This window comes from Sceloporus undulatus, chromosome 3 (genome assembly GCF_019175285.1).
Source record: "Sceloporus undulatus isolate JIND9_A2432 ecotype Alabama chromosome 3, SceUnd_v1.1, whole genome shotgun sequence".
NCBI lineage: Eukaryota > Metazoa > Chordata > Lepidosauria > Squamata > Phrynosomatidae > Sceloporus > Sceloporus undulatus.
This window is the reverse complement of record NC_056524.1, coordinates 16,695,919-16,718,006: the sequence shown is the minus strand read 5'-3', so window position 1 is coordinate 16,718,006 and position 22,088 is coordinate 16,695,919. Positions and strand designations below refer to the sequence as shown.

General features: G+C 41.5%; 1 protein-coding gene across 1 annotated transcript in view; it reads right to left on the bottom strand.

The window, feature by feature from the left end:
• The window catches only part of FAT3 (FAT atypical cadherin 3), a 643,096-nt gene that overhangs the window by 127,057 nt on the left and 493,951 nt on the right, over positions 1–22,088 (bottom strand). Inside the window, 1 exon segment of the mRNA XM_042457261.1 lies at positions 6,858–7,068. Within this exon segment, the coding sequence (XP_042313195.1) occupies positions 6,858–7,068 (211 nt within the window).

The window sequence follows — 22,088 nt, the reverse complement described above, 5'->3', positions numbered from 1 at the left end:
GGCTTTTTTATTGACTCAGTGGAATGGGGATAAATGAAGACAAATCATTTTCAGTGAAAGAGTAAATGTGCACCAATAGGGACTGGCCTAGGAACTACTTAGATTTAGGATGGGGATCTGTAAGATAGATGCAGATATAAAATGAGTTAAGATCAAGGGACAGTTTTGTCAAAGGCACACAATGAAGTAGATGAAAAGTCACAAAAAATGCAGCACAGCAGATGCAAACAGCAGACACTTGTTTCTGTTTCTCTCTGTCCCCTTGCTTAATGTGCAGTTGAACCTACCCTGGTTTTTCCAGTGCAATGAAATGGTCCATTCAACATCCCTGGCTGCTGCTAGGACAAGGTGAATACACATTGCAAAGCATTAGCTCAACAGAGATCTATCATTCATAGGAGTATTCATGATTTCTTACAACAGATTAGGAATGTAATTTTTCTTTCTTTCTATTTTATTCTCACACTGAAACGGAGCATTTTGGAATTTTTGCCTGACTGAGAAGGCTACAAGAGTTTTTGTATATTTTCCAATGATTTTTTGAGATTTAGGACTTCTCCTGAGAAAAAAATGAAAGCATCTGTAGGATGGGGGACAACCTGGCTTAACAAGACTACACATGAAAGGGATCTACGAGTCGTAGTAGAACCACAAGTTGTTACATGAGTCAACAGTGGTGATGCAGCAATCTAAAAAGCCAATGTGATCTAGAGCTGTTGACAAGCTCGAGCGTGTCCAGAGGAGGGCAAGTAGAATCATAGATAGATAGAGTGTTGGAAGAGACCACAAGGGCCATCCAGTCCAAACCCCTGACATGCAGGAAATCCAAATCAAAGCATCCATGACAGATGGCCATCAGCTTCTGTTTAAAGACCCTCCAAGGAGGGAGATCCACTATACTCTGAGGGAGTGTGTTCCACTGTCCGGACAGCCCTTACTGCCAGGATTTCGTCCTAATGTTGAGGTGGAATCCTTTTGCCTGCAGCTTGCATCCATTGTTTCCGGGTCCTAGTCCTGGAGCAAGATTGCTCCCTCCTCGATATGACATCCCTCAAATATTAAACGCTATCAATCACCTCTACCTCTTAACCTTCTCTTCTCCAGGCTAATCATCCCCAGCTCCCTAAGTCATTCCTCATAGGGCATGGTTTGCAGACCTTTCACTATTTTAGTCACTCTCCTTTGGACACACTCCAGTTTCCCCACATCCCTTTTAAATTGTGGTGCCCATAACTGGACACAATATTACAGGTGGGGCCTAACCAGAGCAGAATAGAGTGGCACTATTACTTCCCTTGATCTACACACTATAGTTTTATTGATGCAGCCTAAAATTGCATTGGCCTTTTTAGCTGCTGCGTCGCACTGTTGACTCATGTTCAACTTGTGGTCTACTTGGACTCCCAGATCCCTTTCACATGCAGTTTCATTCAGCCAGGTGTTGCCCATCCTATATCTGTTCTTTTCATTTTTCCACCCTAAGTGCAGTACCTTACATTTCTCCTTGTTGAATTTCATTTTGTTAGCTTCGGTCCAGCCTTCTTGTCTATTCAGGTCATCTTGAATTTTGATCCTGTCCTCAGGGGTATTAGCTACTCCTCCTAGTTTGGTGTCATCTGAAAATTTGATAAGTATGCCCTCAATTCTGTCAGCCAAGTAATTGATAAAGATGTTGAACAGTACTGGGCCCAGGACAGAGCCCTGTGGGACCCCACTGGTCACTTCTTTCCAGGATGAAAAGGAGCCATTGTTGAGCACCCTTTGGATTTGGCCGGTCAGCCAATTACAAATCCATATAACAGTTGCCTTGTCTAGCCCACATTTTACAAGCTTGTTTGCAGGGATGTCATGGTCAAGTAAAATGATGAAGAGTTGGAAAACCATGTCCTATGAAGAAATTTAGGGGCGGTACAAACTGGCATTTTGTGCCATCCTTCATGAGTACTAGGGCTGAGCGTTCACACGCTCCAAGCCCTAGTTCCGCTGCTATTATGGTGCGCACCTGTCCACACGGCGGGTCCCATGATGATGTCTGTGCAGCGCAGCACCCAAGGGGCATCATCATGGTGTATGAGCATGCCTATGGCACCCCTCTCGAGAAGCAAAAATAACCTGTCCAAAAGCAGGTTGTTTTTGCTCCTTCTGGAAGCCATGGCGTTTGGTTTCCGCAGCCTCTTTCTGGGCAGTGTGGAGCCACCCTTCGGTATAGGCCCTTAGGGAACTGGGTATGATTAGCCTTGAGAAGAGATGGTTAAGAGACAATATGATAGCCCTGGTTAAGTATTTGAAGGAATGTCATATTTAGGAGGGAGCAAGCTAGTTTTCTGCTGCTTCAGAGAACATGGACCCGGAACAATGGATGGAAGCACAGGAAACAGAGATCTACCTAAACATCTGGAGAACGTCCTGACTGGGGCTGTCAACAGTGAAAACACACTCCCAGAGATGTTTACACACTATGCTTAAAAGAGAGCTACTATTCCAGTGTGAGCTCCTCAGCAGCCTCCTGTTGCATGCTGGGATTGGCAGTTTTAAGGCTGAACTTTTCTGCCTGAGAATTCTAAAATTCAATTCTCTCCTTAAAATGCCAATCCCAGCAGGCAACAGGAGGCAGCTAGGAGTCACACTGGAATAGTACCTCTTTAAGAGCCGTCTGATAAACACCAGAGTGAAATAGAGTCCCTCTTCCTTGGAGGTTTAAAACAGAGGTTGGATGGTCTGTGGGTGTACTTTGATTGTGAGTTCCTGCATGGCAGGGGTGGACTAGATGGCCCTGTGGTCTCTCCAACTCTGTGATTCTATGATTCTATGTCTACACAGTCTTACTGTAAAACTACATAAATAAGACTCCAGTCCACCTTAAAAGTAGGCAGCTATATCGAGAGTTCAGCTTCTGACTGGGCCTCAATGAAGAAGATATTTCTATCCCCCCAGCCAGCCAGCAAGGCGTGACAATCAGAAGTAGGACACACCTCACAAGTCTTTTGTCACAGCCTCACTGACTGATGGAGTGGTGGAAACACCATCCTCCTTGCCCCTATGGAAGATGAATGAATTTCTTTTGTCTAGCCAACTGTCAAGGTAGGCTGGAGTGGGTTTGGGCCAGGATACTTTAATTTGTAATGAAGCTATAACTCAGTAGCTGATATAGATATCAATGAATGTTTTGGTGCAGGAAACAGTAGGCAGAAGCCTGTTGATGTCATACACATGTTTAAAGGGCGCGACAGACTGCCATTTTACTCCTGATGTAGGCTGCAGCAGGCAAATGGCGCGGCTTCCATTAGGAATAGAAAGAACCCATTGAAATTTGTTTTTCACATCTACTCCCCAGAATTCCTAACTGTTGACTAAGCTGGCTGTGGTTACAGCTTCTTGAATGGTGTATAGCTATTCATCAAGGTCTTCCATGTACCATTCTGATTCACTGGGATTGGAGAAACGCCAGAATGAGCAAGGACACTGGCAAATGTGCAGCTGTTTGCACAAGAGTGGTTTTCAGCAGAAAGGTAATACAGTCACAGTGTAACTGTACTTTGAGTACAACTGTACACTGCACAGGTATGAAATGGGATGTATTTTTTTTTCTGCACAAAATACAACATAAATATCTTGTGCAGTTTCTCCATTTATAGAAAGGTGTCTTGATAGGTCAACACACTCTTTCCAACAAGGATGAGGAAACAGTGGAGTATTTTCTATGTCCCTGACTTTTCACAATCCTTTCTCTAGAGCAGCATTCTACAAGCTGGTGCCCTCCAGATATGATAGACTGCCACTCCCATCACTCAATTGCCATGATAGGAATGATGGGAGATGCAGTTTCCCTCCATCTGGAGGGCACACGTTGGGGAGGCAGGTTTACAAAAGAATGACTTAATTAATGATACAGGAAACATATAAGCAATAGACTCAAGCAATGGGGAAGAAAATACAAACAGTAAGTTAAGAAAAGTTTAGGTGTCCTAAAATATCAACAGAATGCCTGCAGCCCTGGTATTTCTTAAAGTCAGTCTATAAATTCATGTGGTTATAAAAGACGGGTGCTCTCTCCAAGTCGTAGTGTGAGATTATTGGTTTCTATTATTCAGCGGTGAGCTCGTGTGTAGCTGAACCCTGGGAAGAAGGGAGCATGCATGCATAAAGCGAACCCATCAGTTAGAATTACCATCCTACTACACATTCCTTCATGGGTCAGAGGAATGACAGCCTCAAAAGCTGTATTATGTCATGATCAGGAGCATGGGTGTATATGAAAGTGGGAATTTGGAGCTTTATTTGAAACAGAGGATTGAAGCTTCCAATTGCAGGCAAGAGCAAGGATAGAAAACAAACCAGAGGCAGTCAAGGAGAGATAACATCTCATTAAAGGATTTCAAGTTTTTGTGCAACTGCTCTGGACAGAAGAATCACACGGTCCCATTTCCGGCCATTGTTCCATCCTCCCTCCTCCTTTATTTACTGTAGCCACTTTCCCCCCATCTCAGGCTGAATTTATGCCATTGCCTCACCGTGTCTTTTCACTGCAAGGATGAATTAGCCAGCCAGAAGCAGACTTAAGTCGAGCTGCAAAACCATGACAGATAGCATAGATTGGCAATGGTGATGTGGTAGACAAAGGGAAGGGGTAATTAACTTTTAAGGCTGCTCTTTCCCCCTACAACTGCTGACCACAGCAGATTTTCCCCCCACAGATAGACATGAACTCTTAGCTGTAGCTAGCCGACAGAGATGTAAATATCTCTCGCTCCTTCTCTTTTTTGAAATTTTCTTAGTTTTCTTGCTAACTTTCTTAGTCTTGTTAGCTGCATGTATTTCCATCCCTGTTTTGTTCGGGTTTTAGACTTAGAATTTTCCACCTACCGAATTTGTGCAATTACTCTAACAATTAGCTTGCTTATTTAAACAGCTTAACTATTTTTTAAAATCCGCATATTTAGCTGTTCACATTTAAGAACACACACATAGCTTGGTGGGCACTTAGTTTCTTTGAAATGCCCCAACATTTGAGTGAGAGTGAATTTCTCACAAGAAATCTTGGAAAGCATGAAAATGCTCTTCTTTTTTTTTTTTGCCAAGATGATCAAGTGCAAAATTGTTTTTCCATCCAAAATTCCTGATGTATGCTTGCCACAACCCAAAGGAATATTATATTGGGAAAGGAATTGATGCCACCATGCTTCTTCCACTTTGCATTGATCCATGTTATCTTGGAACACTTATGACACCGGTTAGTATGCATCCTTAAACAGTAAATGTATGTTTCAGGAACGAGACCTATTATGGCTCCCTAGGACAGCCCACAGTGATTTTTTAAAATGACTTTCACAAGATTCTTTTAATAGAAGCTATAATTGTTAATCTCATGTATTTGGAAAACATAATGATCTCATCTTAAAGTTCTGGGTGCTATTAGCACTTCAGGAGGAACAGCAGCACCCCATCCCTCCACTCCCTAATATTTTATCAAACAGGGAGGTATATGCATAGGAGCAGATGATTCAAGCATTCAAGAGAAAGAGGGCAGGGGGAGCAAAATTCACATCTGCAAATTCAGGAGGAGATAGCACATAGATGAAATGGAACACTAAGTGACAAAATTAAAACAATGAAAACAACAAGGGATGAAAGTGCTACTCTGTCAAAGCCAAAGAGATGAACTTAGGTCCTGGATCTAACTGGTATCTGGTATATCTATAGGGCTATCCATATGTATGCTGGGGCAAACAGTTCAGGCTGACTGCCCCACTATTTAGACTACACAGGCCTTTGGGATCCCTTCCAACTCTATGATTCTATTATTCATATCTTTACCTCTGAATGCTTGTTGTAAAGATGCAAGTGTATGAATATACATGAGGCAATGCATGATTCTGCTCAGATCATGCATTATTGGATGTACTCATATATATTAGGAGTTCCTAGGCTCCAGGACTCTGGGTCTTGAGTCCTGTTGGTAACTTTAAACTGGTGGAAGTCTTACATATTGGTGTAAGCCCTTTTTCAACCCACATGTAGCAGTGGTGAAAGGATGACAACAAAAGCAATCTCTGTGAGGAGATAAAGCTACTCTGCCAGTTCCTGAGCAGTCTCTGATCCAGCAGGCCAGTTTTGTCTCCTGACGGGGATGGATTTTGCTTCAGTCCCTTCTGCTCTCAAAGTTCCCAAGGCCCCCCTTTTTCTGCCTCTCCACCACTCTTCCACCAGAGAAGTTATACCATTCAGCAGGATGTTAGCCTCTACACATTTTACTTAAAATAAAATAAAAATAATCCCATCTCACCAAAATTAAGTAGGTGAATCTGGTGCACTAAGGGCAAACACTAAAGATTATCCTTTTCTATGTTTACTCAGGTTGTTGAATGTATGAAAAATTAGATTCCCTTGACATACAATGGTCACTTCTTTGCATGCTGTATTAAAATAACAGCAGGGAAATACAATATCAAATGTAGTTTTCAGTAGTTTGAAATGAAATGCTATGCATGTTTATTTATAAATCCCACTGGATTTACTTTTTAGTAAGTATGCCTAGAATTGTAGCTGTAACAACAACAGTGGTACAGATTTAAGATACATGACACATAACCTTTCACAAAATAATATAAGACCCATAGCAAATACAAGCACCTGCCCTGTAAGACAGCATCTTTAAAATATAAGATATAGAAAGTTCAATGAGAAACTGGTCTGAATAGGTTCTTAAATTTCAGTGATTTCTATGTGATCTATCTTCTTTTGGATTACAATTCTGGAATACTTTTAGCAGTGAATTATACTGTATTGTGCAGTTTCTTGCATGCAATTTTAGCCCATGAACCTTTCTTTGTGAAACTTTCGAGTTGCTGCTTGCTAACCTGCTTCTATTGTATAGATCAGCTCTGCATTTTCTCCTTTGTCTTTGTCCAGAGCAGTGACTTGCAGAACAGCAGACCCAACAGCAGCAGATTCAAACACAGAGGCTTCATACAATGGACTGGTGAAGTAGGGACTGTGATCGTTGGAATCCTCCACATTTACAATGACTCTAGCCAAGTTCCGTCGGTAGGGGAACTCTTGGTCACGAACCTGGAGAGGAAAGGAAAAAGAGTGATAGGCAGCATGGGAAAATTGGTAGCTGTCAGTAAAATTAATAAAATTTGTGGAGAACTAGAAAATATATCAATCTGAACAAGTTATATAAAGTTAAGCTATTTTTAAGCATATGCTTACAATATTATTCCCATCAGAATTTCCCCTTGGATTTTGAAATTCTATATCATTTTCCTTTTACTAATTAAGTGATTCTATTTATTAGGATCATTCTCCAAAAGTTCCACCAATCTATCAGCAAAACATCATTTTTCTGATGCTGAAAAAAAAAGAACACTAACAGCTACTGAATTTGAATGTTGTTGTTGTTGTTATTTTATTCAATTATATCCTATCTTTCTCCCAATAAAGGCAGCTAACAGCATTTTGAAATAAAAGAGAAATAAAAGAGATTAAAGCTATGCAAAACATTATATAAATTATAAACACTATTTAAAAACAATTCCACAATTTATAAAGCTACAACCATTAAATATTAAAACCATCAAAGTTAATTTAAAAACTACATATAAACCTTAAAACAGTTGCTTTTGTAGATTATATCATATTAAATTGTGCCTATAGCATTTATATTTAATATGAATTACCTTGCTTTAATATGTACCTTATGTACTGCCTAATGGTCTGTTGATTGCAATAGAGATTTTGTTATTGCTGAAAAACAGCACCATATGGCATCAAAAACACATCCCAAACTATTTCCAAAATCCTGACAGTATAAAAATGTTTTAACTTGATGACAAGAGAGCAAGGATGGGGCCATTCTGGCCTCCCTAGGGAGGGAGCTCCAAAGTCTGGGAGCAGCCACTGAAAAAGTTTCCTCCCTTGTTCCCACCAAATGAGCTTGAGAAAGTTGTGAGATAAAGAGAATGACATCTCTAGAAGATCTTAGAGCTCTGATGGGATCATAAATGGAGTTATGGTCCTTCAAATAGCTGGGCTTAGACCTAAGCCATAATAAATATTTGAAAAATTACTAATCTTTGGTGGGTGGGTGACTTCTTGAAGGAGTGAGAAATGTGCCTCCCCAAAAGTTCCCAGCAAAGGTGCAAAAATGAGAATGTGAACAAAGGCTGCTGCCCGACTCACTGGGCAGGCAGCGTTGCCGCCGGGGGCCTGGCGCCATGGAGGTCTGGCGTGCCCCAGCATGCTTTGCTGGGGCGCGCTGGCCTCCAATTGGCCGGCTGAGGGGGGAAAAGGAGTGGTCATCGGGGACTCTTTGCTGAGAGGCACTGAACCCGTGGTTTGTGGGCCTGACAAGATGTCTCGGGAGGTGTGCTGTCTCCCTGGGGCAAAGATCCGTGATGTGACAGAGAGGCTGACAAGACTGGGAATAAAGCACAACTACTCGCCAAGATAACACACAGTCTAGGAAAGTCTGTGAAAGCTCATTCTTTCTCTGAAGATGCCAGCCACAGATGCTGGCGAAATGTCAAGGAAGAAACATCTCTAACATCATGGCCACTTAGTCCGAAAAAAACACACAACAAAAACTATGGATGCCGGCCATGAAAGCCTTCACTTCACATTGTTACAAGATCCATTTGCACACTATCATCTATGATGGTAAATTCTTGATAAACAACTAAACTGGCAATTCTTATCAATAACTGAAACACAACAATGCCAAACCAAACTTTGTCTTATTAGGAAATAAAATTATTGTAAATAAACATCCTCATCAACTGCAACAACAATAACAACATAACCAAACTTTGTCTTGTGTGCAAGGAAAATTGTTCCATGACAACACTCTCTCACTACTTGAATTCAATGTTTATTTTAACTTTAGGTAATTTCTTGCAAATAATTGTTATAGATATCCTGCTTTTACCTCAGTCACTGGACTATGTACATAGAACATAGAATCGTAGATTGGAAGAGACCACAAGGGCCATCCAGTCCAACCACCTCCTGCCATACAGGAACTCACAATCAAAGCACCACCAACAGCATGGCCATCCAGCCTCAGTTTACAAGACCTCCAAGAAAGAGATATGTGTATCACCATCAGAATGGGTTGAGTTCCCCTTGGCCCCACTGTGAGGGGAAAGTTGTGATCAGGTAAGATCCATACCCTATTTAAACTCTGGAGTCTCTATCTGGGTGCAAAGGTCCTAGCAATTTTCCCTCTTCATCTGAATGAATATCATTTCTGAATTAAATGCCAGGAAATATATTTCTTCTTCTGGAATAATTGCCACACGCGCACCAATGGATGCTATGATCCTAACCCTGAGCTTTCCAACAAGCAGTATTATTCTTTCCTTTGAAGACATCTTAGAGACAAGTAAATACGGCTATGCTTGGTCTATTGAATAGGAGTACAGTAGTTAATTTATAGACAGTGGCTGCAATTGTGCATGGTTAATTTAGGGGCATGTGCCAGACTTATACTAGGAGAGTCTTATACCCCCCTCCCCGACTTATTGTGTAACTATGAAGCCACTGCAAGCATGGTCATGGTGTAACCTCATCGCAAGCAGAGGACTCAACAGCAAAACATCTCCCATAGCCAGACATGAAATGATTACACTCAGTGCAGAGAGCGAAGATGTCCTCCAGAGATCCCAGAATGGCTGGGGTGGGTGTGAAGACCACAACCAACTAACGGGTGGTGGCGTTGGGTGTGCAACCACGGTACCATGGTGAGATCAAACTCTTCACCCAAAAAACGTTCTGAATCGAATGTAAAGTCAAAAGGGGGAAATTAATTAAAGGACAAAAAATAAAGAGTTTTCTTCCCCCCCCAGCTCTAAATAAAAGATACTTACAGTTTCACAATCTTCCGGATGTCATCTTTCTGGATCTGATGTGGTTTGCCTCCTCCACTCAATGAGCTGGTGCAGGTCTTTCAGCTCCTACTCCTTTATTTTCTTGCTGATGGTAACTAATTTGGCTAAATTGGTAACTAAAAGGCTAAAACTGGTAACTGGAATGACTAACGTGTAAGAAATGCCCTTTCCATCGGCTGTCTGGGCCTGTTGCCACCAAAAACAGCTCTCTGCCTGCCACAGCAAAGACTGCTTCCAAAACTAAAAGCTTCCAGCTACAGCATGAGCATGCAGGGAAGGGCAACACAAACCTGGAAATAATGCAGGGGAATCCTACAGCTCCTCCCACAAACTAATACAAAGAATTTTTCTACACTAAAATAAATCTATGGCCTGAACCAAAATGAAAAGAAATGAAGGGGATAGTCAATCAGTCCTGCAACATCACAGTGGGGGTTTCAGAGGCTATATGGTAAGTCTGGGGGCGGGCTTTGGTCCCTGTGTGTGGAAGAAGGAAAAGGAAGGAAGGATACTAACCCTCAGTTACATCCACAAAAGGACAAGCACACGCATAAAGGAAATATATCCTGTGTATCTCACCTCACCGGATGCTACGCCATGTCTCTTTCCTCCTCCACTATGAGCTGTAATTTAGACGCCCACCGCCCTTTCTTTTACAAACTAGAAATAATTATTGATGCAGTGCTTGTCACTATTCTGCCATCCTCCTCAGCTTCTACAAAATTCATCTCCAAAACCTTTGTCAAATGCTACTGCTGCTGCCATCACTAGCACTTAAATAGTTCTACTTTTAAAAACAACTCCCAGAATCCATAGGCATGCGGCTGGGGGATCTGGGATTTTAGTCTAGAAATGGTGAGTTTGAGCAAGCACTGGCTACTTGTCCTGCATTCTCGCTATTTTCAATTCCAAGAAAACGTGCACTCTTAGACCGTCTTGTGAAAGGAAAGTCCAAGTTGCAAACTTCTTAAGAGCCAGAAAGAATTACCACCAAAATTAGTACTTTTGTTTTAATATGCACAGATGCCACTTTGGGTTTATTTAAACACACACAGAGACATGGTATAATTTCCCATTAGTTAAGCACCCTGAGTGGTTGGATATTACAAGCATTTTATGATTGGTAATAATGACCCCTATTGCTAATGACATCTTGAAAGATGTTTGATTTGTTTGGGACGGCATCTTTGCCTAAGCTTGGAAACCAAAGCCCAGAGAGGTGACTTACCGTCCTGATAGTTTTGTGTTATGGGAGATGAATTCGTTCGGGTTTTAATCACAGTTTACAGAAGCTACCAAGGAGCGGAACCACATAACCCAAAATAAGACTGCACACTGGATAGCTCCAATGCATTTACCTAGCAGACACACAACAGCTTGGCTGCCTTCACACCACCATATGTTCAGTTTCATAACCTTTACAAGCGCACACAATTTGCCCGTGGAGATATCCACCAAACTCTAAGGTCTATAAACAATGTTTTTTATTGTGCATAGAGTTGAAATTAATAACCTGCAACACAAGTGTCAGGGGATCCTTTCTATTGTGCGTTAGAATTTAATGAAACTCTAACAACTACAATTAAATAGCCCATCCTTCCAACACTCATTCATGTGGCTTCTAAAGGTAATGTTACCACCTTGGCGTGGTTGTAAAACAATTTTTTTGCATACTATGAGGTGGTGTCGGTTTCCTCTAAAAATACGCGTTGCCCTCCCCGTTCTCTCTAACATCAGTCCCTGAATACAATGTTCTGTACATCATTAGTCATTGAGCTGGATCAGAAATAGAACTATCCTCTACCTTTTTTTTTTTGTTTTTTTTTTTTTTTTTGGGCAGCCAGAATATATTTTTGGCCTATCATATCCATATTTTGGATCCAGAAACTGATCATTCCTGGATCGTCATGTTCCATATTAAATGGTGGTGATAACGAACACAGACACCGGAAGCAAAGGCTTGTTCACATTCGCTACAGGTAAAATGATGGGTTTGATTATTCACTTTTTTGTATCTGTGGGTGAGCCCATAACCAAACGCTCACGGACCCAAAAGGCCAAGTGTATACTTTGTAACAGAGTGCAAGGGATTGAAGCTATGGGATCCGCACTTTTTTCACTTTCGTTTTTGAAGGAGCAGTACGTTATGCTGGTGTGTAGGAAACTTTATAAGGTATGTGACCTGTCCCAGAGGCACATATGTGCCTGAGTCCTCTGCTAAGCCTCGGAGCGGCGTGTGGGTCGTAGTGAATTACTGCAGATAGTTACATTGTGGACATTATATTAGGTCTAATATAATGGTTCTCTGTTCCCTGTGCATGTGTGATGGTTAGGCTGCTGTTCCCTATGGATGTAAATCTTTATATATTTTGTTCCTGCATTCAAGAAGACATTATGTCAAACTTTTACCCTCATGCAGGATGAGATAAGGAGAGCTTTTGTACATTCTGGATGGATGGACAGACATTTTATTTGCATCAGCTCCAAGCCATTATAATATAAACAACCTCCTCCTTCTCCTCTTCTTGTTTATATCCTGTCCCCCCCCCCCAAAATTGAGAAATTTGAAGTGGCTTAAAATTTAAAAGAACAATACAATTACAGACATACAAAAAGTGAAGATTAAAATAGAATTAAGCTATTTACAATATTGAAACACAGTGTTAAACACAGTATCGAGTGAAAAGAATAAAGTGTAATTAAAAAGATGAAAAGCCATTAAAATAACTTCAATTTAAAACCATGCAGCACCCCCTAGCCTGTTATTTAAAAACTTTCTGTTTTATAAGTCTGTGGGATAAAAAGAGTTTTGCCTGCCAATGGAAGGACAGTAAGGGAGGGTCCATTTTGGCTTTCCTGGGAAAGGAGTTTCAGAATCTAGAGACAGCTGCTGAGAAGGCCCTCTTCTGCATCCTCACCAACCATACTTTTCAGTGGTGGAAATGAGAGAAGGGTCTCTCCTGATGATCTCTCACAATGTTAAAAGTTACAATTTTACAATGTCCATAAACCAATATAGCTAAATGAATTGCTTGCATTATACTGTACAATGCAAAACATCCTGGTAGCTATATAAAAACAGGACTCAGAAAACCATGCTCAATCTTGTTTTAACAAGACCCACTATGAATGTTGCAGACATTTGTTGTTGTTGTTGTGTGCCTTCAAGTCATTTCTGACTTATGGTGACCCTAGGGAGAACTTATCATAAGGTTTTTTTGGCAGGATTTATTCAGAGGACAGTTGTCATTGCCTTTCTGGGTTTACATGGCCGAGCTGGGATTCGAATCCTGGCCTCCAGAGTCCAATGCTCAAACCACTACACAATGCTAGCTCTCATATTGTTGTCACCATATTATCTCAGTGACATGAACAACCTGGCCTAGATATCAAGAGAGAGAGACGATCCAGTTCTTATCTCAGAACCCTAAAAGATGACAAAATAGCTGCACATGGACCACAGATCTAATGCTGCCATCACTGCAAGGACAAGCCTGATTTTACAATGAATTTTTTTTAGAAACAGCCCTCAAGCACAGCAGACAGCAGTGTATTCAACTTGGAGTGAAAGCTCTTCTGTATTTAGAAGTTACTGAATATTGTCAATACAATGCCGTTGAATCAGGCCATGGAGGCAGTCAGTCAAACAATTGGGCAGAATTTGCTAATAGCATCTGTTCAGCCTCAAACAAACCCTGCATACATTCTTGATTATTATTATTATTATTTTGGATTTTGTGATTATTATTATTATTTGGGAAAAAGTGTGCAGAAAATAGTACATTTCAAGCCAAATATAGTATTTCCTACTCATTTGGGGGGGGGGGGGAGTATGCATGGGAAATGAAGAATTCCTCTCTCCGACATGGACCTTTTCTCTGCATAAATTACTTTGTCACAAAAATGTCCTGGATACAAACAATCTCACAACAGTCTAAATGGGCTTTCTTAAAGTGGGAGGAAATTAGCCGGTATTCTTTAAATCTCTGTCATACCTGACTAAGATTTTAAAAAAATAGTGATTCCAAGTATGTGCCCTTCTACTGGCAGAGAGAAATGTCTGCACATATATTTTCTACTTGCTGGTGTCCTACCACCCAAAGAGTTTAGGCTGGTGGGATGAAGGGAGAGGACCTTTTCTGACTAATTGACCCTGTCCCTAGGTAGGAAAGAAACTGTCCTCCCTAACATTGGGCAAGCTGTTAAAAACATATGCTCCCACCTGTCATTTGAGTGACTTGCACCAAAAATGTTTCCCAGGGTGCCAAATTAAAGCATGAAGATGGCATAATAAACGAGAAACATAAAAAATAAAATAGAGCAGGATTAGCTTTAGTATTTTGATTTATTGTGACAGTTTAATGTTTTAATTTGTTGCCTTGGGAACATTGGGAGTGTTGATAAGCAACTAATAACACACACGGACACACATAGGCACACACTCAGAGATGTAAGCACTGATGTGTTTGGCAGTGTCTTGCAGTGTGAAACATACTTTCCCATTAATTCCAGTTGGTCAGTCAGGCCCTGCTTTGTGATACTTCCTTCCATTCTCCATCCCACCCAGACATACATCTCCCTTGATCATTTTGAGCCCTCATTTTGCTATTTTGACACTCCCTCATCTTAGGCTTTAAGGTCCTTCTGATACGTTGTATTTCTGCAAATCTTTGGGTCTCCCCATTCATGCTGATATCTTCATCCTCTTTGCATGCAAAAGCAACATTCCTGTCTGAACCTGAATAAAGTACAAATCTACTCGCCAATATACACACTATTCATCTAGGAAAGTCTGTGAAAGCTCATTCTTTCTCTGAAGATGCCAGCCACAGATGCTGGCGAAATGTCAGGAAGAAACTCTGCTAAATCATGGCCACTTAGTCCGAAAAACCCACAAAAAACTATGGATGCCAGCCATGAAAGCCTTCGACTTCACATTGTTACAAGATCCATTTGCACACTATTCATCTGTGATGGTAAATTCTTGATAAACAACTTAACTGGCAATTCTTATCAATAACTGAAACAACAACGTAATGCACCAAACTTTTGTCTTATTAGGAAATAAAATTTATGTGTAAATAAACATCCTCATCAACTGCAACAACAATAACAACATAACCAAACTTTTGTCTTTGGTGTGCAAGGAAATTGTTTCCATTGCAACATCTCTACTACTTTGGAATTCAAAGTTTATTTTAACTTTATGTAATTTCTTTGCAAATAATTGTTATAGATTATCCTGCTTTTACCTCAGTCACTGGACTATGTACATAGAATCGTAGAGTTGGAAGAGACCACAAGGGCCATCCAGTCCAACCTCCTGCCATACAGGAACTCACAATCAAAGCATCCCCAACAGATGGCCATCCAGCCTCAGTTTAAAGACCTCCAAGAAAGGAGATATGTGTATCACCTCAGAATGGGATGAGTTCCCTTGGCCCCACTGTGAGCGGAAAGTTGTGATCAGGTAGATCCTCCTCTATTGGTAAGACTCTGGAGTCTCTATCTGGGTGCAAAGGTCCTAGCAATTTTCCCTCTTCATCTGAATGAATATCATTTCTGAATTAAATGCCAGGAAATGTATTTCTTTCTTCTGGATAATTGCCACAGCGCCATGGATGCTATGATCCTAACCCTGAGCTTTCCAACAAGCTGTATTATTCTTTCCTTTGAAGAATCTTTAGAGACAAGTATACAGCTATGCTTGTGTCTATTGAATATGAGGTAGTTAATTTTATAGACAGTGGCTGCAATTGTGCATGGTTTAATTTAGGGGCATGTGCAGACTTATACTAGGATGAGTCTTATACCCCCCTCCCCGACTTATTGTGTAGCTTATGAAGCCACTGCATAGCATGGTCATGGTGTACCTCATAGCAAGCAGGTAGGATCAAAGCATCTCCATAGCCAGACATGAAATGATTACATCAGTGCAGAGAGCTGAAGATGTCCTCCAGAGATCTCCAGAATGGCTGGGGTGGGTGTGAAGACACACCCAACTAAAGGTGGTGGCAGGTTTGGGTGTGCAACGCCGGTACCCTGGTGAGATCAAACTCTTCTACCCAAAAAAGGCTCTGAAGCTGAATGTAAAGTTCAAAAGGGGGGAAATTTAATTTAAAGGACAAAAATAAAGAGTTTTCTCCTCCCCAGCTCTAAATAAAAGATACTTTACAGTTTCAGCAATCTTCCGAATGTCATCTTTCTGGATCTGATGTTGGTTTGCTCTCCTCACTCAATGGAGCTGGTGCAGGGTCTTTCAGCTCCTGAACTCCTTTATTTTCTTGCTGATGGTAACTAATTTGGCTAAATTGGTAACTAAAATGGCTAAAACCTGGTAACTGAAATGGCTAACGTGTAAGAAATGCCCTTTCCGCCTGTCTGGGCCTGTTTGCCACCAAAAGACAGCTCTCTGCCTGCTCACAGCAAAGACTGCTTCCAAAACTAAAAGCTTCCAGCTACAGCAGAGCATTCTGGGAAAGGGCAAACCAAACCTGGAAATAATGCAGGGGAATCCTACAGCTCCTGCCACAACTAATACAATGACTTTCCTACACTAAAATAATCTATGGCCTGAACCAAAATGAAAGAAAATGAAGGGGATAGTCAATCAGTCCTGCAGGACATCACAGTGGGGGTTTCAGAGGCTATATGGTAAGTCTGGGGGAGGGCTTTTGGTCCCTGTGTGTGGAAGGAAGGAAGGAAGGAAGGAAGGAAGGAAGGAAGGAAGGAAGGAATACTAACCTCAGTTACATCCAAAAAAGGACATGCACAAGCATAAAGGAAATATATCATGTGTATATCACTAACAGGATGCTAGCCATTGTCTCTTTCCTTCCACTAGTGAGCTGTAAATTTAGAGACTCCCCAGTTTCTTTTGACAAATAGAAATATGGAATATTAGATGCAGTGCTTGTCATATTCTGCCATCCTCAGCTTCTACAAAAATTCTCTCAAACTTTGTTAAAATGCTACTGCTGCTGCCATCACTAGCACTTGAAATAGTTACTTTTTAGAAAACAACTCCCAGAATCCAGTAGGCATGCTGGCTGGGGGATTCTGGGAGTTTTAGTCTAGAAATGGTGAGTTTGAGCAAGCACTGGCTACTTGTCCTGCTATTACTGCTATTTTCAATTCCAAGAAAACGTGCATCTTAGACGTCTTGTGAAAGGAAAGTCCAAGTTGCAAACTTCTTAAGAGCCAGAAAGAATTAATCCAAAATTAGTACTTTTGTTTTAATATGCACAGATGCCACTGTTGGGTTCATTTAGAACACACAGAGACATGGTATAATTTCCCATTAGTTATGCTATCCTGAGTGTGTTGGATATTACAAGCTATTTTATGATTGGTAATAATGACCCCTATTGCTTAATGAAATCTTGAAAGATGTTTGATTTGTTTGGGAAGGCATCTTTGCCTAAGCTTGGAAAGCCAAAGCCCAGAGAGGTGACTTACAGTCCTGATAGTTTTAGTGTTAGTGGGGAGATGAATCTGTTCTGGGTTTTAATCAAATGTTTACAGAAGCTATCCAAGGAGCTGGACCACATAACCCAAAATAAGACTGCACCTTGGATAGCTCCAATGCATTTACCTTAGCAGACACACAACAGCTTGGGATGCCTTCAACCACCATATGTTCATGTTTAATAACCATTTACAAGAGCACAAATTTTGCCAGTGGGAGATATCCAGCAACTCTAAGGTCATATAAACTAATGTTTATTTTTATTGTGCATAGAGTTGAAATTAAATAACTGCAAACAAGTGTCAGGGGATCCTTTCTATTTGTGCTTGTTAGATTTAATGAAAATCTAAAAATCTACATTAAAAATGCATCCTTCCAAAACTCATTCATGTGGCTTCCTAAAGGTAATGTTACCACCTTGGCGTGGTTGTAAAACAATTTTTTTGCATACTATGAGGTGGTGTCGGTTTCCTCTAAAAATACAGTTGCCCTCCCAGTTCTCTAACATCAGTTCCCTGAATAATGTTCTGTACATCAGTGAGTCATTGAGCTTGGATCAGAAATAGAACTATCATCTACCTTTTTTTTTTTTTTTTTTGGCAGCCAGAATATATAGTTGGCCTTTCAGATCCATGGATTTTGGATCCAGGAAACTGATCATTCCTGGATCGTCATGTTCCATATTAAATGGTGGTGATACGAACACAGACACACTGAAGCATGCTTGTTCACATCGCTACCATTTAAAAATATGGGTTGTGATTATTCACTTTTTTGTATCTGTGGGTGATCCCATAACCAAACGCTCACTGACCCAAAAGGCCAAGTGTATACTTTAACAGAGTGCAAGGGATTGAAGCTATGGGTCTCACTTTCTTCACTTTCTTTTTTGAAGGAGCATTACAGTTATGCTGGTGTGGTAGTACTTTATGAAATGTGATGGTGAAATGTAACAGAGGAACATTGTGACTGAGTCTCTGCTAAGCCTCGGAGGAGGCGTGTGGTCGTAGTGGGGGACTCCTTGCTGAGGGGTACAGAAGCAGTGATTTGTAGGCCTGACAAGATGTCTCGAGAGGTGTGTGGTCTTCCAGGTGCAAAGATCCGTGATGTGACAGAGAGGCTGACAAGACTGGTCAACCCTACTGACCAATACCCCTTCCTTTTGGTCCACGTGGGAACTAATGATACTGCAAGACACAGCCTTCAGAACATCAAAAGAGATTACGAGGCGCTTGGTAGGAAGCTGAAAGGAATGGATGTACAGGTTGTCATCTCGTCTCTTCTGCCAGTTGAAGGGCATGGTCCAGGACGGGAGAGGAAAATAGCAGATGTGAACAACTGGCTTCACAGATGGTGCCGCCGAGAAGGATTTGGATTCTTCGATCATGGGCTGCGGTTCCATGAGGAGGGACTTCTTGCAACAGACGGGTTGCATCTCACGCCAGTTGGAAGAAATGTCTTTGCCAACAGTCTCAAGAACTTGATCAGGAGAGCTTTAAACCGAGTTCCGAGGGGAAGGGAGACAATATTAAGGAAGGCGAAAGGGATGGCGAAAATAGTCAAACTGACATAGAGGAAACAAGGCAAACAGTGCAAGGACCCAACAGTGGGAGGCAAAAAAACTTGCACAGGCAGCAAGTAAAAGGGAACCATGGTCTGCGATGTCTCTACACTAATGCACAGAGCATGGGAAATAAACAAGATGAACTCGAACTCCTAGTACAGCAAAGCAAATATGATATAATAGGCATCACTGGAACCTGGTGGGATGAGTCTCATGATTGGAATGTGGAAATAGAGGGGTATAACCTTATTAAGAGAAATAGGCCAAACAGGAAAGGAGGAGGAATAGCACTATATGTCAGAGATATTTACACCAGTGAAGAGATCCAGGACATCAATCATGGAAGCCAGGTGGAGAGCATGTGGATAAAAATTAAAGGGGAGGGAAACAACAAGGATGTTACGGTGGGAGTCTACTACAGACCCCCAAGTCAGACTGAGGAATTGGATGATATCTTTCTAGAACAGATGACCACACAGTCAGAAAAGAGAGATGTAGTAGTGATGGGCGACTTCAACTATCCTGATATTTGCTGGAAGTCAAACTCAGCAAAATCCTCAAGGCCTAACAAATTCCTCACTTGCCTGGAAGACAATTTCATGGTCCAAAAGGTGGAAGAGGCAACAAGGGGGTCAGCTATTTTGGATCTGATCCTAATCAACAAGTATGACTTGGTTAATGGGGTGCAAGTGGTGGGATCATTAGGTGGAAGTGACCATGTTCTCCTGGAGTTTGAAATACAGTGGAAAGGAGAAGCCAGGCATAGTCAGACACGCATCCTAGACTTTAGGAGAGCAGATTTCAGTAAACTTAGAGAAGTACTGAGGATGATTCCATGGTCAGAAATACTAAAAGATAAAGGAGTTCAGGACGGATGGGAGTTTCTCAAAAGGGAGATACTGAAGGCACAATTTCAAACAGTTCCAGTGAGAAAGAAAAACGGGAGGTGTCTCAAGAAACCAGGATGGATGACTAAGGACCTTTCAACGGAGCTAAGTTTGAAACGGAACATGTATAAGAAATGGAAAAAGGGGGAAATCATGAAAAAGGAATTCAAAGAAATAGCAGGCATGTGTAGGGATAAAGTCAGAAAAGCTAAAGCGCAGAATGAACTTAGGCTTGCTAGAGAGGTTAAGAACAATAAAAAGGGCTTTTTTGGATATGTCCGCAGCAAAAGGAAGAAGAAGGAAATGGTAGGGCCACTGCGTCGAGAGGATGGCAAAATGTTAACAGGGGACAGAGAAAAGGCAGAATTACTCAACACCTTCTTTGCCTCAGTCTTCTCAGAAAAGGCAAAGGATGCTCAACCTGAGGATAATGGAGCAGAGGACAGAATAGGGGAATTTCAGCACAGAATAAGTAAAGAGATAGTAGAGGAACACCTTGTTAATCTAAATGAATTTAAGTCTCCGGGACCAGATGAACTCCATCCAAGGGTATTAAAAGAACTGGCAAAAGTAATATCGGAGCCATTGGCAATCATATTTGAAAACTCCTGGAAAACAGGAGAGATCCCAGGCGACTGGCGGAGGGCAAACGTTGTCCCCATCTTCAAAAAGGGGAAAAATGAGGATCCCAACAATTATCGTCCAGTTAGTCTGACATCAATACCAGGAAAGATTCTGGAGCAGATCATTAAACAGAGAGTCTGTGAACATCTAGAAGGCAATGCCATAATCACAAAAAGTCAACATGGGTTTCAGAGAAACAAGTCATGCCAGACAAATCTAATCTCTTTCTTTGATAAAATTACCAGCTTGGTAGATGAAGGGAATGCTGTGGATATAGTATATCTTGATTTCAGTAAAGCCTTTGACAAGGTTTCCCATGACATTCTTGCAAACAAGCTCGTAAAATGTGGGCTAGACAAAGTAACTGTTACATGGATCTGTAATTGGTTGACCGGCCGAACCCAAAGGGTGCTCAACAATGGCTCCTTTTCATCCTGGAGAGAAGTGACCAGTGGGGTCCCACAGGGCTCTGTCCTGGGCCCAGTGCTATTCAACATCTTTATCAATGACCTGGATGACAGAATTGGGAGCATACTTATCAAATTTGCAGATGACACCAAATTAGGGGGAATAGCTAATACCCCAGAGGACAGGATCAAGATTCAAAATGACCTGAATAGACTAGAAAGCTGGGCCAAAGCTAACAAAATGAAATTCAACACGGAGAAATGTAAGGTATTGCACTTAGGGCGGAAAAATAAAATGCACAGATATAGGATGGGTGACACCTGGCTGAATGAAACTACGTGTGAAAGGGATCTAGGAGTCCAAGTAGACCACAAGTTGAACATGAGTGAACCGTGTGATGCAGCAGCTAAAAAGGCCAATGCTATTTTAGGCTGCATCAATAGAAGTATAGTGTCTAGATCAAGAGAAGTAATAGTGCCACTGTATTCTGCTTTGGTCAGGCCCCACCTAGGATATTGTGTCCAGTTCTGGGCGCCACAATTCAGAAAGGACATTGAGAAACTGGAGCGTGTCCAAAGGAGGGCGACAAAAATGGTGAAGGGTCTGGAAACCATGCCCTATGAGGAACGACTTAGGGAGCTGGGGATGTTTAGCCTGGAGAAAAGAAGGTTAAGAGGTGATATGATCGCCCTGTTTAAATATTTGAAGGGATGTCATATTGAAGAGGGAGCAAGCTTGTTTTCTGCTGCTCCAGAGAACAGGACCCGGGCCAATGGATGCAAGCTACAGGAAAAGAGATTCCACCTGAACATTAGGAGGAACTTCCTGACAGTAAGGGCTGTTCGACAGTGGAATGCACTCCCTCAGAGAGTGATAGAGTCTCCTTCCTTGGAGGTCTTTAAACAGAGGCTGGATGGCCATCTGTCAGGGATGCTTTGATTTGGATTTCCTGCATGGCAGGGGGTTGGACTGGATGGCCCTAGTGGTCTCTTCCAACTCTACGATTCTATGATTCTATGAGGCAAAATGACAAATCACTGTGATAGCCAGCTTCAGTACTTAACAATATCAATGTCAAAGTGTGTGTGTGTAAATGCCCCTTTTTCTCTCTTGCACACACAAACACATAGTTGTGGCCTCAATGTAAGAATCATTTTTACATCAGATCTCTGCTCCATCCAGCAATCCTTTTCCCCAGGACCAAGCAGCTCCTGCAGGTCACAATGAACCAATGTGCTCAGGAAGAATGG